Raw genomic sequence first — 15,793 nt, 5'->3', positions numbered from 1 at the left:
TCATTGTGCCCATTGTATTCATATACTGTGGGAGGGAGAGGAAGAAGCTGGACAAAGTCATCAAGAAGTCCTGCTCCGTCCTGGAGGTGGAGGACAGAAGGGTCCTGGCACGTCTGGACCATGAGTCTCACCCCCTGCAGGACACTCTGTCCGCTCTGGAGAGCAGCTTCAGTGACAGACTGATCCACCCTCGCTGTGTGAAGGAGGTTTCACAGGTCTTTCCTTCTGCTGCTGTCAGACTCTACAACAAACACTGTTAGTCCTGAACACGTGTCATTCATCTTTCATGATCAAGTGCAATACTGTCATAATCATGTGCAATACTGTGACAATGTCACTCATCCCTGTGTAATATTTTCTGTCCATATAACAGCTGTAAATAAGAGTGTTATTTTTATTAAGAGTAAAAGAGGTTTTTTTATTATCATACTTCTGTGCCTAATCTGTTTCTGGACCTAATCTGTGTTGCAACACTGAAATTTCCCCATCGTGGGACAAATAAAGGTTATCTTAATTCCGTCTTAGTGCTTGTACGCTGTCTGACCAATGTACAACCTGTGGTCCAGTAGTAAAGTTAAACACAATATATATAATTTTTGTCTTCTTTTTTATCTCATATTTACGAGATAATTATCTCTTAAAGGCGTAATGGATGATTTTTCGCCAATTTGAGAACTCAAGCGGAAGTGCGCATGTGCACTCCCCCCGTGCGGACGTACACAACAGCCTTGCGGCCACACGTGCGTTTGTTTATTAGCGCGACGGATCGCATCACATCTCTCGTCTCCGTAGATTTCTGTCTCTTCTGAGCCAGATCGAACTGTCTTTCTCTGTCTTAATTTTGTCCTGTACACTGAGGGAACTATATTATGATTGATTATGATCCATGCGCTTAGACACGGGGAAACATGCTGCTCTCCTGGGGACGAGCCAGAACGGGGCTACAGGTGAGCAGTAGGTGCATCCTATGATTGATACGTGGCAGGACTAATCAGCAGTCCACGCCACGAGGAAATGAGACTCAGATTTGGGCCAAAGAATTGTCCATTACGCCTTTAATTACGAGATATTATCTCGTAATTACAAAGATGATTTTTTTTAAATGAATACAATGAGCTTCCGTACATTTCCTTATTCTTGAAGCATGAAAAGAATAAAAGTAGATGCAGACAGCACACAGCTGTCTCAGTTTGACTCTATAAGGGTTGCCTTTGCAATGTATCTGTACATGGGCAATAAAGATTTGAATTCAATTGAATTTATTGAACGCCCAAAATCACAACAGTAGTTTGCTCGAAAGGCAACAGTGAAACAGTCATTAGACCAAACAAGAGAGTTCCTCCAAGCAGTTGAGGAGCATCATGGTCGACAGGTCAAAGTCGTGAGATGGGGCATCTATTGAAGCAGCAGTGTCTGAAACAATACCACTCCCCAATAGGAGTGGAAGAAGGAGAAAAACAGTGCTCCAGCTGCCATACTTCCCCCAGCATAGTAGCTGAAACTGTAGGTTTATATGTTTGTTCCTAACCTGCCCTTCCATAAGCAATTTCAAAGAGAAACATTTTAAGCCTGGTCTTAAATGAAGAGACTGTGTCGGCCTCTTTAACATGGACAGGAGCTGATTCCCTAACACAGTAGCTTTTTAGCTAAACACTCTACCTCCTACTGTGCTTTTACAGACTCTTGGGACCACCAGAAGGCCAGCATTTTGAGAGCGAAGTTCTTTGTTTGGATGATATGGTTCTATAGCATCTTTGAGGTAGGATGGGGTCATGTCATTTATGGCTTTGTAAGTCAGGAGGAGGATTTTAAATTTGATTCTAAACTCCGACAGGGAGCCAGTGAAAAGACCCCATTACCGGCGTAATGTGCTCTCTTCCTGCTGCATTTTGAACCAGTTGAAAGCTTTTTATGAGCTTTTAGGGCACGCTGCAAACAGGGATTTACTCTTGTCTAATCTAGATGTAACAAATGCATGGATATGTTTTTCAGCGTCCCTGTTAGGCAAGATTTATTTTTATTTTAGTTACATTACACAGATGAAGAAGAAGGCTGTTTTACAGGCTTGATTCATATGTGCTGTGAACGAGAGCTCTTGCATTCACAATAAACTTTTGATTCGAATCAGGATTTAGTCTGGGTAATTGTGAACGCACAATTGAATCCTGATCTGGACCAAAGAATCAAACTCCGGTCCGGTTGGAAAGGTGGGTCTCGGTCCAATTGAATCAAACTCTGGCACGATTAGTCTGAATTGTGAATGCAAACGTACCAGAGAGCGGAACAAAACCAGGAAGTGATCATGTAGTGAGCCACGCTGAGACGCACATGAGGCTCAGGATCAAAACAAACTCCTGTGTGAGTCGGTGTAATCCCTCATTCATCCAGGAGTGATCCATTGTAGAAAAGAGAATAATTCTCAATCTGCAGATCTAGTCTGAGAACTCTGATATTTATTCTACTCTGAGCTGCGTAAGCACTTCCCACCAGGTGGAACCTCCAGATAATAGCCTGACCTGTTTATCTATTTGTAAGTACCTTTTTAAGTTTCCTCTGAAACTAATCTTCTCTGTTACCCTAAAATCCCTGTAATTGGACCAAATCCTATTGTTAGCTGACTGTAGCTCCCTCATCATTGAGTACCTGATTAGCATCAGAATGACCAGGGCTGATGCTGCGCTATGTCTTCGAAATGCTGCTGTATATTACGGATAAACTGAACCTTAAACCTCCATTTCTTTAAAGAGGGATTCTCTTCTTTTTAACAAAAACATCTCTTCTTCTGCTTAGAATCTCCACCTCGCGGTCTTCAAAACAGTGGTTTGTGGCTTTAAGATGAAGATGCACGCCGCTCTGTAATCCTGAATTTGCATTCTTTCCCTTTATATACAGCCGTTTGTGCAGTGGCTGTTTAGTCTCACCTACTGTATGTAACGCTCTTTACAACTTTCTCCACTGCATTGGCTTGAATACACTTCATTGCTCTGTTTTTGAGTGGGTATCTTGTCCTTAGGATGATCCAGTTTTGTAGTGGTACGGGAGAGCCATCGGCCTATGTACTTCTATTTGGAGGTTACTGTCCTCTCCTCTGATTGTGGAACTATCAAGAAAAGCCAAGAGGTTCTCTTTAGCGTAAAGCTGATGTTATGGTCCACCACATTGATATGTTCTGAGAAAGCTTCCAACTCTCGTTTCTTGGTGGTCACAATGTCTTCCACGTAGCTGTACAAAAACTTGAAGGAGTGTCAGAAAAGGAGGTTAGTGCCTTCTTCTCAAACTGCTCCATGTACAAGTTGGCCCAGTCGTGAATCTGTCTGTAGAAGTATGTGGTGTTCAGACAGATGTCTAGTAGTGTGCAGATGTGTTCAGGTGTTAGCTTGGTGTCTCGTCTTCACCACTGCTACTGCCTCATGAACACCACGTCATACGAAGCCATTAGATCATGTTGAGTCCATTTGGTTTCATTTTGTTCACAACTTTCTGTGTGTTTTCCACATGGTGTTCTGTGTTCCTCACCAATGGTGCCAAAATTGTTAAATGCTTGGCCCCATTGTATGTGATGGAATCGGATCTGCACACAATGGGTCTAAGTGGAATATTTCCTTCCCCAGGATATAGTCTATAGCACAAAGGTCTGTGTGAGATTGATATCGGGACAAAGGAGAAAGACGTGAAAGTAACAACAGCTGGTCAAAGTCTAGTTATAATTACTAATGATCACGCAACAATATATAACCATTTCCAGTGATTATACTTACAATCTTAATGAAGCTAAATCGAATTAAACATAAAAAATAACACTTAAGCTGGCTTTAACAGTGACTCAGCCAGAACCTAGCTCTGAAAGGTGTGACATCAACACATTTACCCATACAGCCTTTGTTTATAAAACAGCTGAGATTTTTATCACAATTTCTTTACCGGGCATTCCAAACGATCCAGGGAATTCAGCCCGCCTTGTACTCATCGGTCCTCCTAACGCGCTTTTACCTCGACTGCAGCTCACACTGAGCCGCACATGTGGCTGTGAATGTGAACTTTGACATTCTCATGTCACTATCTTGTTATGTTGCATTTTTATCATATGGAACACAATAACTAGTCACTGTGTACTTTTTCATGATCTGTAAACTGGACAAATAATCTTAAGGCTGATGCAAATAACACATCACATCGGATGCAAATAACAGTTATTTAAACTATAGTTAAACTGCAAGAAGATGGAATGAGGACAATGCTGTACTGTTTAACCTGTTTTCCTGTATGAATATGAACAAACACAGTAAAGACCATGAGAATAATCCTCGCCTCTGCGCAGTCTATTCATAGACTAAAACTTCGACAGAAATGGAGGAGAATGTGGGCCTCTCACTGCATCAAGAAGAAGAAACATATGAGTTGTGCACACAAAAAATTCCCCGCTGGATGTAGGATGATGGAGCAAAATTAATACATTTTTACAGAATCTCAAATATATAAATTAACAAAACCCAAAGAAAGCAAAAAGGCTGACTGATGAAGGACCTCTTCCGGTTTGGACAGTGAAAGGAAAACTTGTAGACAAAAAGAAATTGAAAGAACATGAAGAAAATTATTATTTTCAGTTAAAGAAATTCTAATCAGGCCAATATGTGGGTGCTAAAACAAAAAACATCAAACAAGTACCATCTCTACAATCAGAAAAAAACAAAGTGAAACATAAAACTATGCCTATAAGCACATCTCTTTTAGAGTAAATAACAAAAACAAAGACCAGAGCTCCAGCACAGATGAAAGGAGCAGAAAGCTGGTTTAATGACTGCAAATAACCAAGCAGTGTACCAACCATTTACAGTAAAAGATCTAATGTTGAAACTGCCAAAACTGACACGTGCCAGCCTTCCTCCAATTCTTGTAAGAGCAGATCAGATGAGCGTACAGCGGACAAGGTCCATTCTGAAGTATCCTGGCAGATTCACACTTCAGTTAGAGCATCCACACAACTTGCCACCATAACGTCTCAGTTAAGCCTGGTGCTAAAAGAAATGTACTCCACTGATGGCTCTTACCTGTAAGCAAAGAGCTAAAGCACTGTTCCATGATGCAACTGGAGAGTCCATATAACCAGGCACAGGCAGCACCATCTTTACTAGTCTGGTAAAAGTCTGGTACCCAACTCTGTCCAGGATCATTTGGCTGACGTGGTTGGCCTCCATTCCAAAACAAAAGAAGAGTTTGATGCACACTGACAACATCATGTTACCAAATACCTGAAGGAACAGAATGGACTGAATGAGGATGAGCAGAAAATGGAAGTGGCTACGCTCAAACTACAACTTATGGAATATGTGAATGATAAAAAGAAGGTAATAATTGTGGCAACAGAAGATAATAAGTGTCAGACAGTGCCCAACAGCTTCCTATGGCAATTAAATTGGTCATTGGAGGCGTACAATCCACTATGGCACCACCACATGTGGCACCACCGGCCACAGACCCAAATGCAAACGCCAAAACACCTGCTTCAGCAATCATTTACAATCAAGGACGTGGACCTAGCACATTATCTTGTGGAAGAGGAAAAGGAAAAGAACAAGGCAGGTTCAATGTGGCTCCTAATCAATGCTTAAACTGCGTTAGGTCCGGACATTGGGCACAAAGCTGCAATATGGTCCCTGTAGTGGTTCTACTAGTACTGTAGTGTAATTTATGTCCTCGCACTTACGAAAGAGGGTGACATTCAAAGTTAATATTGATTAAAGAATTGGATCAATATTTCACACATGACACATTGTATGAAATAAAATAAATGGTAAATGGTCACATTTATATAGCACATTTCTACCGTCAAGACACTCAAAGCGCTTTACATCAAGGAACCAGTCACCCATTCACACACACAATCACACACCAATCTGCAAAGGAAAGCAGTAGGTCAGATACAGGGAAAAAACGCTTGCCGTGCATATGCCTGTTGTGGCCTGATGATGGCGCAAAATATGTTTACAAATCACAACGTGACATGATCGCTCTGAGAACTGAAACACCAGCTTCTCCCTAATGCTTCCCAGTCATTCCTTTTGCTGATATTATACACAGCACCTCTACAGGCGAAGGGAAGATGGATTTTTCTGGATATTATTATTATTTTGGTTTGATTGATAAAAGTGTATTGTGAACGTGAACCAGACCAGAACCTCAAAGAAAGAGAATGTTGCAGCTTTTGTCCCAATCGAACCGAATCCGCTTCGATTTGTATTGTAAATTTGACCTAAGACTCCAAGGTTTTTTACAGTAGAACTGGAGTTTACGCTGGCATTTTCCAGTGTGTCCAGTCTCAGCGTTGAAGAAGCAGATAAGTAAGTGTCATCCAGGTTTTCTTCACACAAGCACTAAGTCTGTCTACTTGATCAGTGTGATCGGGATTCATTAAAGTAATCTGCATAGTAGTGGAAGTTATATAAAGATACATTTTCAAGAATATAAAGCAGCGTATAAAGATATCATAATATGTAAAAAACAAAAAAAAACAGATAGAGCCATTTTGAATAAAATATTGGTAACACAACCAACTCTAGTAACTTTAGACTTTTTGTGTAGTCCTGGTTTATTTGTATTCCTTATCCTTTACCTGTCTTGGTCCGGTTTAGTCCCCTTTAGACTTGGTTAAAGTGCTGCTCGTGGTTGAGTGGATAGCACACATGCCTGCCATGTGGAATGGGTCACAAAGTTGTGAGTTTGTGAGTTAGAGTCCAGCTCTCTTTAGTTTGCCGCATGTCCTTCCCCGGTCTAAACCCAGTTTCACAATGCACTTTCCTGTCAGGTAAATCTTACGAGACAAAAAATCCCTAAAAATGATATACTTGGTTTAGAATGGGGTTAGTCTTCCTGCTGTTGGCCATAGCAATACCTATAGTTATGTCCAGATTTATTCCTGATATTGTTTTCTCTAAGTTTTGAATTACTCTGTTTTAAACTACCTGTTTTAGGCCTGCATACTTATTATAATATCCTTTAGACTTGGTTTGTACAGGGGCTCTTTCAGCAAACAATTGGATAAGTCTGGCCTACTTTATTGTTATTTATGTTACATAAAAGAGTCACATCTTTCTGAGAAACTTTACAGGAACAACCCCCCAAATTTAGTCTTTGACTTGGTTCAGTTTAGTCCTTCTTTCACCTGATTTAGAATATATTCTACACTAAACATACATTGGTTTATTTTGAAGTCCCAAATTCAAAAGCTAGTCTTGTACTTTGTATGTGTAAAAACAAAAATACATTTATTTGATTAAACGGTCCTGTGTCAAGCTAAATAATAATCAAGCAAGATAAATAATGAAAATGTAAATCAATGTTCTTTGTATGTTAAAAAGAAATAAAAAAAATGACTTCAGTATATGTTTCTCACACAAATGATTAATTAAAGAGCACAAATTATGCTAAAAAAGCATTCCTGGAGTTGTATTTAGATTCAATGATGCTTGTTTCATTATTCCTATTTATGAGCCTCAGAAAACACTGTTTCAAATTTCCCAGATTTGTGATGTCAAAGGCAGCGATGCAGAGGTCTCTTTCAGCAAACAATTGGCTACGTCCGGGGGATGAGAGAGGGAGGACATGCAGCAAATAGTCAGGAATCGAACTCACGACACTGCGGCCGGCTGCACCTGGAGCCCGGCATACGTGTGCTATGCCTTAACTACTCAACCACCACTTTCTTAAGTTCAGTATTTCTTTTTGAGCATTTCTGCCTCAAATCATGTTCATTACTACTGTGTGTTTACATTACCATGTGGGGGAAATCTAGCTTTTGTTTATTTCCCTAAGGTGATTCCCTCTTCTGCAAGTAGATGATGCCAATGACACCAAATCCGTATGACACCGGGTGTACTATCAGACAGAAAGGACTTAAAATCAATGCTACACGGACGGCCGAGCACTGCGGCGTGGGCCCGGGAGCAGGTCTGCGAAAATAATCTGCAAGAAGTCTGTCTTTGCCAGAGACTGCAACGGCCTGGTTTTGTTTCCAGATCATTAGACAAGTTTTCTTGCATAAAACTATGTGATCCTGTGTGGCATTCATGAAAAACAGACCCCAGTGGTTCAGAGTTGGTGTAACAGACAATCTGCAAATAACCTGCATGGTTCCTGAAGCGCACCAGCACTGGAGTTAGTGTACACGGAGCGTAAAGGAATAAAGGAATACTTGACTGTTAGAATGTGATGTGTGCATTTCAAAACAAGATCCCTTTGCTTCTCATGTTTCAGAACTTCAAATAATACATGTTATTCCTCTTGATTCACATTCTACTATTATGAGAGACTTTCCCCTCCCATACCCACTACCGCAGACACGCCTCATATAAAACTCCATCAGATAGTCTCAACACTGTTATTTACGCACGGCCCCTGAAGGCACCACATATTTCACCCATGCAATACTTTAGTGACCCTCTAGTGGGCCATTTCTCTCTCTCTTTCTCCCAGTTCATCACACAAGGTGCTGCTGACTTCTCTTTTATGTAAAATATGCTGTCAGCGCTGACATTTTGACTTTTATTAGCTGCATTATCAACTGAAACATGATCAAATGCCGCAGCTCCAAATTTCGGCAACGCAGGCTCAATATAATGTGCTCATAACTCAGAGGAGGGCTGGACAGTGTGGTAGATCCAGGCGCTTTTGAGGGAGATTTTACCATTGTACTCCGCGTTATGTAGGCAGTAATAGAGCCGATAAATAGCGGTCGCCCCTGGACGCCGTGTGATCCATCAGCGCTAAGAAGGCCAGAGTTTGGAGCTAGCGTGGATTCATAAAAGACTTGGTGGACCTGGTAAGAGGCGGAGCTTGCAATATGTAAACAATATTTTACAAGGTGTATTAGGTTATGCTGTACAAAAAAGCAATAAACAATCAGTTGAGTTTAGATTTGAGTAGATTTCATATAAAATTTTGAAGTCGGCGATTGCAATAATCCCAAAAACACTAAAAGGTAAAATTGTATAATATTCATTTAATAGCCTTAATAAAGCAACACAAACAGAGTTAATATGAACAAATGGGTTAGGAGTTAGGTTTAGGGAATACATTTTTTACTAAACCTGAATCATTCTTAACCATTTGTTTATATGAGTCTGTTTATGCTTTATTAAGGCTCAAAGTATCATTATTCCATGTATTACTATTATAGTTATTAAGTTTCAATATAAAGAAACCTGTCAGATAATAATATAGCCCTATATTAGGTCAATGAAAAGTCTAAATGTCCTAATTATCAGGAAACATTGTTGTATCAAGGTTAAAACCTCATTAAAGTTGATTTAGAATATCATGTCCCCTTTAATATTATGTCGTGGAAGTTCCTTAGTAAATTTCGTTCGCTGACTGGCAATAAAACTTTCAGATAAGATTATTGTAATTGTTTTGATATACTGTAGGTCAAGACAATTCTAAAACATACAGAAAAAGTCAAATTTTGTTGTGATTTTGGATCTAGTTTCGATTCTGTTTTTTTATTTGAATTACAATCTGATCATTGTTTTTTTTTTTTGACAACTCACAGCCCAACATTAATATCATAGCGTCTTCCAAAAGCACTGCAGCTTTTTCTTTGTCCTCGCTGTGAGAGAGGTGAGCGCCGCGCTAAATGTCCTCCTCTCCGCGCTCGCATTCATCATTCTCTGCTCTTCAAAACAACTGGAGGCCATCCTTTCAGAACACTGCAGCCCCCACCCTCCTCCTCCAGCACCACCCCACACATCCAAGCCAAAGTTCACCCGCATGCTTCACGGGCGTTCACTGCTACACACTGACGACCGCACAATGTCACGCGGGTTGAACTTTCGTGAATGAGAACAAAGCTTATTTTCACAGTATTGATCTGGACACAATGTAAACGGCGAGAGGGGATAGATCGGCTGTCTCTTGGTTTTTTTTGGGAGGGGGGCTGGTATAGTAGCTGCCCTCTTCTCGGGGTGCAAGCGGGCTGAGTGAATCATCCATCATGCGTCCGGGCTACATTGAGCAGGTAAAGCGAACAAAGCGTGCACAAGCGGGTCGAGATGGAGTTTTTATCTTTATCTTGGCATTTCACACACCACTAAGGCGATGGTGGATGTTAGCTAAAGCAACAGTTGGAGCTGAGGAGAGGGGGGAGGTTGTCAGTGGTGTGCAACCCAGGGAGAGACTGGACAAGTGGCAGGGCAGGACAGGAGAGATGTCAGGTGAAACGAGAGTATGTTACAATGCTCAATGCAAGATTGTGGAAGACCATAGACTGACTTTCTGAATTGGTCACAGGTAAATCTATGTTTAAATTTAAGACATTGATATAAGACATATTGATGTAATCTCTCATTTATCCATGAGTGGTTCATAGTGGAAAAGGTTCCAAAGGTAGTTATCTGGACACTGTATTACAAATCAAGATAATTCAACTTCCTTCTGAAAGTCAATTTCAATCTGATGGAAATGGTTTGAGAAGCAGCATTTATGCTCTTCTGACTTCAAATTGTCCCTCAAAAAGAAGAACTATAACTGCCCTAAACTGTTTACAGCAGTAGTAGACTAGTAGCACTACTAGTAGCACTAGATAAGTCGACTATATAAGTCGAACCGTTTTTCTTAGTTTTGGCCGCGACTTGTACTCCGGAGCGACAGAGTGATATTATTAACACATTATTTTATCATTTTGGTCGTTATTTTTACACTGGTAAGCGCATTTCACCTGTTGATTATTTTCACACTGGCAACCAAAAGAGGGCGCTCTTGGCTTTAAGTGAAGCAGAAGAAGAATCTGCACTTCCTCTAACTCCGCAATTTGCAGAGTTGTTTAGAAGTGACATCTTAGAATTAACGTAACATATTATGTTACGTTAGCATACCAGACACTTACGACAGTTTGTTGTCTATGCGTCATGTAACTGAAGGTGTTATATTAGCATACGTCAGACCTGGGCAAACTACGGCCCGCGGGCCATATACAGCCCGTTTGTCTTTATAATCCGGCCCGCCAAGTAATATTTAAAAAAAAAATAATAACACATTTTTATTTATTTTTTGCCCTTAGGACATAACGGGGCATTTGTGGCCCCAGGGGCAAGATGTGGCCCTCTGCATGTTTTAATCTGGCCCCTAGAAAGATTCTATTTCTATCTCTAAGTTTCTATTTTTTAACTGTCTGTAACATCTGTCTGCACTTGTATCCTTAATAAAGATGACATGAAATTAATTAAATAATAGATTCAATAGCCTATGTTTGACAGAAAAGTGATATTTTATATATATATATATATATATATTTATTTATTTATTTATTCACACCAATGATTGCGGGCCGGCCCTCCGCTACTTGCCTGGATTCGAATATGGCCATTGGAGGAAAATAATTGCCCACCCCTGGCATACATACAGTATGCGTGCAACGTACGTAAGCCACGTGACCAGAAGTGGTATCGGGAGTTGTAGTTTTTTTCTCTTCCCTCGCCGAAAAATAACCCGATAATATAGCAAAGTTTAGCTTACAACTTAGCTCCGAATAGCTGCGTTTAGCTCCAGGCTGTGGCGCTAACAGCCGGTTTAGCACCATAAAACACACACAAAGCACGACCCACACAACCCACGGGCCAACCCACGCAGAAAAATAACCCGATAACATAGCAAAGTTTTGCTTACAACTTAGCTCCGAATAGCTGCGTTTAGCTCCGGGCCTAACAGCCGGTTTAGCACCATAAAACAGACACAAAGCACGACCCACGGGTCAAGAAATACTACATAAGTATATAATTTGTACAGACAAAACGCCGAAAAATAACCCGATAACATAGCAAAGTTTAGCTTACAACTTAGCTCCGAATAGCTGCGTTTAGCTCCAGGCTGTGGGGGTAACAGCCGGTTTAGCACCATAAAATAGACACAAAGCACGACCCACACAACCCACGGGCCAACCCACGCCGAAAAATAACCCGATAACATGGTGATAACAGCAAGTAGTCACATTAAGCCCGTATTGCAGAGTGCACTGAAGCAACATGTTAGCTTAGCATTAGCTCCACTGGAGCAGACAAGTAAGATTCTAAAGTGATCACGAGACCGCCTTAAAACACAGCGTTAAAGCAATAATTTAGTAGTAAAGTAAAAGTGTACCTGAGTAAACAGTTCCGTTGCAATGTAGTCCAGGAAATGTAAGCTCTGAAGACTGTGTTCTGAAGACGGTCTGGAGTAATGAGAGGAAAACACGGAGCACGCAGCTGTAGCCATGCGGATCACAGCTGATTGGTGGAAAATGTAAACAACACGTTGGCTAGAAAAAGGTGACGCCCCCCAGGAGAGCAGGAAAAAGACCCGAAAACTCCACATTTTTAACAGCTTAATGTATACGTTTAAGACAACCAATAGTGTTATCTGACGCACACAGGGTCTTATTCATAACTTCAACTAGCACATTCTGCAAAAAAACGAAAATCACAAATTTGGGGAAAAAAAAGTAAAATGCTGTTTTTCTCAGTTTCACCGAGGCCGACATGGTCCGACAATTGCGGTGGCGAGTCACATATTCACCATGCTTTTGTCTAATTTGTTATTATTTTAAATTGCATTTAAGATGAAATGTCTGTTCTTGGATTTTATCAAATAAATTTCCCCCAAAAATGCGACTTATATTCCAGTTCCATTATATATTGGTGTATATGGTGCGACTTATAGTCCGGAAAACACAGTGAGTAGTTCCGTCTGCTCGCAGCACCGGCTAGGGTGCTCAATTTGTGTATGTAAACATGTTCAAAAAAATGTTTTGAGTTTCTTGATAATTCATTCATTCATTTATTGTAAATGCAAATGATAAATATATGTATATAGAAAATGATTGCCATGTTTTAAATGAACAAACCGGTGGTCCCGGTTACGCTTATAATTATTATTATTCAGAGTGTACATTGAACTGAAATTACTTATTGTTGCTGCCTACAATTCTCACAATTATAACTGTTTTGTTTGTAAGATTATATTCTGAGCTGAATAATCATGTTTAACTTTTATTATTGATAACATTATTTCCTGTTCAGGCCCACTTATTTTGACCCATCCTCACTAGGGTCTTTTTATTATAGCAGTCCAAATTCCCTACAGTCATTGCCCTACTGGTCAACAATAACTGTGTGAAATGTCAGAGCTCTGGGTCCAAGTGTATTGAAATGGTACATATTTAAATATTGCTGTGCTTATAATTGTGTAATTGTACACAAATGTACACAAAAGGGCCAACTAATTAACTAACTAAAATAATGAAATTGGACTTGGGGACTTACCAACGTATCCCTCAATTTCCTCTCCCTGCGCTAAAATATGAAATAAAATCAGGCCTATTAGCATATGGATGAGCTGCCCCTGTGCGCACAACTTCTCGTGCGCCTCCTGGGGGCTTTACCCACCTGTGTGACACGTCCATGTGAAGCTTGGAGGGATTCTAGTGCTAAAGGTGCCCTATGTTAGTTTTCTGGTAAAGGATAAAGCACCTACTTATCTCCATGGAGATTCTAGTCCTTTGCCTGAAATGTCTTACATTGTGGCATTAAATGTATAATAATAATATATCTATAACACCACGGAGGCAAGTACTACTATTACTACAGTTTTTTAAACGTTAACATTGGTAGACTTTACATCCCATTAATGTATGTGCACATTTCAACCCCAGTGTCAAATTACTGATTTTAGAACATACATTTGTCACTCACATCAATCTAATTTGTCATTGCAGGTTATCTGTGCCAACTCCCATCTTAGAGAGACCCCCAAGTCCAAAGTGAAGACCTACTGGACTGAGAGCAGCCGCAGCAAGAGCCTGTCCATCAGCCGCCTGCTCTCCCAGAACCTCTATGGCAAAGAGAACTTTACCACCATCGATCTGGACTATGACGGCCCAAATCCTTTCCCCAAACAGGAACACTGGAACTGGCTTTACAACACCTCCTCATCCTCCAGAGACCCCCGCGATCCCCGTTCCAGGACCAAGCGAAGACCCATCGTCAAAACCGGCAAGTTCAAGAAGATGTTCGGCTGGGGTGACTTCCATTCCAACATCAAGACCGTCAAGCTCAACCTCCTCATCACAGGCAAAATTGTCGACCACGGCAATGGAACCTTCAGCGTTTACTTCCGGCACAACTCCACCGGGCAGGGAAATGTCTCCGTGGGGCTGGTACCTCCAACCAAGGCTGTGGAGTTCCAAGTTCAACCTCACCCGCACTTTCATCAACCGAACAATCACCATCAACAGCAGCAGCAGACCGCCCTGGAGACCAAAGAAACCAAGCTCTTCAACTGTCGTGTTGAGTATGAGAAGGTGGAGAAGGGGACGCGGAACTCCTTGTGCGCCCATGACCCATCACAGAGCTGCCCGCAAGAGCAGACCCAAAGCCACGTATCCTGGTTGTGCTCCAAACCCTTCAAGGTCATCTGCATTTTCATCACGTTCCACAGCACCGATTACAAGCTGGTGCAGAAGGTGTGTCCAGATTATAACTACCACAGCGACACGCCCTACCTGCCAACTGGATGATCGTGTGACCAAATGAGGGGGCGAGACTAAAGAAGGAAGCAGGAACAGGAAGAGGCCTGGTAAAGGTCCTTTGGAGCTATGTAAAAAAAAAAGAAAAAAAACATCATGGAGCTAAAGTGACAATAGACACTGTGCTCCACAGAAGAAGACCCAAAAGAGGTTCTATAGCAGCATTGAGACTAACACTTCTAGAGTTGCAACTATAGATGTAAGAAAGGAGATGTCATTAAATTAGTCAGATGTCATATTGGGGAGGTCAAGGCAAGTGAAGTACGAACTGGATGTGAAACTGTTTGAAACTTCATCCCCTTTTCTCATGATCAGTGAATGATTTGCCAAAACGTCCCGAGCATAACAGTGGGAGTTTGAGTTCCAGAAAATGTTCTCAACAATTAAAAAAATAAATAAAAAATATGTAAATATGAGGAGTTGGAGCCTAACCAATAACCGTCGTTGTAATTCCTTGTTCATCCAGGTAAGCTTGTCATGGTAATTATTTTTGAAACAGTATTGAAACTACGTTATGCCACTGACACAATATCAGTACAAAACACAGGATAATCCCGGTAAACCATTTTTAAATGTACAATATTGTTGAAAAATATGAGCTGCACAAAATAAATGTCAAAATGAAACAATAACTTGTCATAGAACTTACTTATTCAACCTTATACATTTCAAATTCTTTCATAATACAAAATAATAATACAAAATCTCCCCACTAATACAAAGAGAATGTACACACAATAAATACTGAGCTCCAAAATAAATTGTTCCAACTATAATTTATTGAATTTATAAGTCGATTAATTATTGTGACGTGGGGAAAAGGATTCAAATGTAGTAATTTAAAAATTATATTTTTAAAGGTGGAATGGACGATTTTTTTCAGCAAATTTTTTATCATATTTCCTCGTGGCGTGGATAAATCATTAGTCCTGCCACGTATCAATCATAAAACGCACCTACCGCTCACCTGCAGCCGCGTGTGGTTCGTCCCCACGTTTCCGCGTGCCTAAGCGCATGGATCTATCATAATATAGTTCCCTCAGTGTACGGGGCAAAATGAAGACGGAGAAAGACAGTTCGAGCTGACGCAGAAGTGGACAGAAATCTACGGGAGACGAGCGATGTGATGGGCTCCGTTGCGCTAATAAACAAACGCACGTGTGTGTTGTATCAGTCCGCAGGCGGAAGTGCGCATGCGCACTTCCGCCTGCGTTCTCAAATCGCCGAAAAATCGTCCATACCGCC

At 40.9% G+C, this 15,793-nt stretch overlaps 1 protein-coding gene across 1 annotated transcript in view; it reads left to right on the top strand.

Moving 5' to 3' along the window:
- The window catches only part of LOC140374503 (neurexophilin-1-like), a 44,960-nt gene extending 29,997 nt beyond the window's left edge, over positions 1–14,963 (top strand). Inside the window, exon 2 of the mRNA XM_072461429.1 lies at positions 13,739–14,963. Within this exon, the coding sequence (XP_072317530.1) occupies positions 13,739–14,539 (801 nt within the window). The 3' untranslated portion in view covers positions 14,540–14,963. The remainder of the gene's footprint in view (positions 1–13,738) is intronic.
- The last annotated feature ends 830 nt before the right edge of the window (positions 14,964–15,793 follow it).

This window comes from Eucyclogobius newberryi, unplaced genomic scaffold (genome assembly GCF_026437365.1).
Source record: "Eucyclogobius newberryi isolate DKJ021-1_F unplaced genomic scaffold, fEucNew1.0.hap1 SCAF_3, whole genome shotgun sequence".
NCBI lineage: Eukaryota > Metazoa > Chordata > Actinopteri > Gobiiformes > Gobiidae > Eucyclogobius > Eucyclogobius newberryi.
The sequence above is the reverse complement of the archived record's forward strand: the minus strand, read 5'-3'. Positions and strand labels throughout refer to the sequence as shown.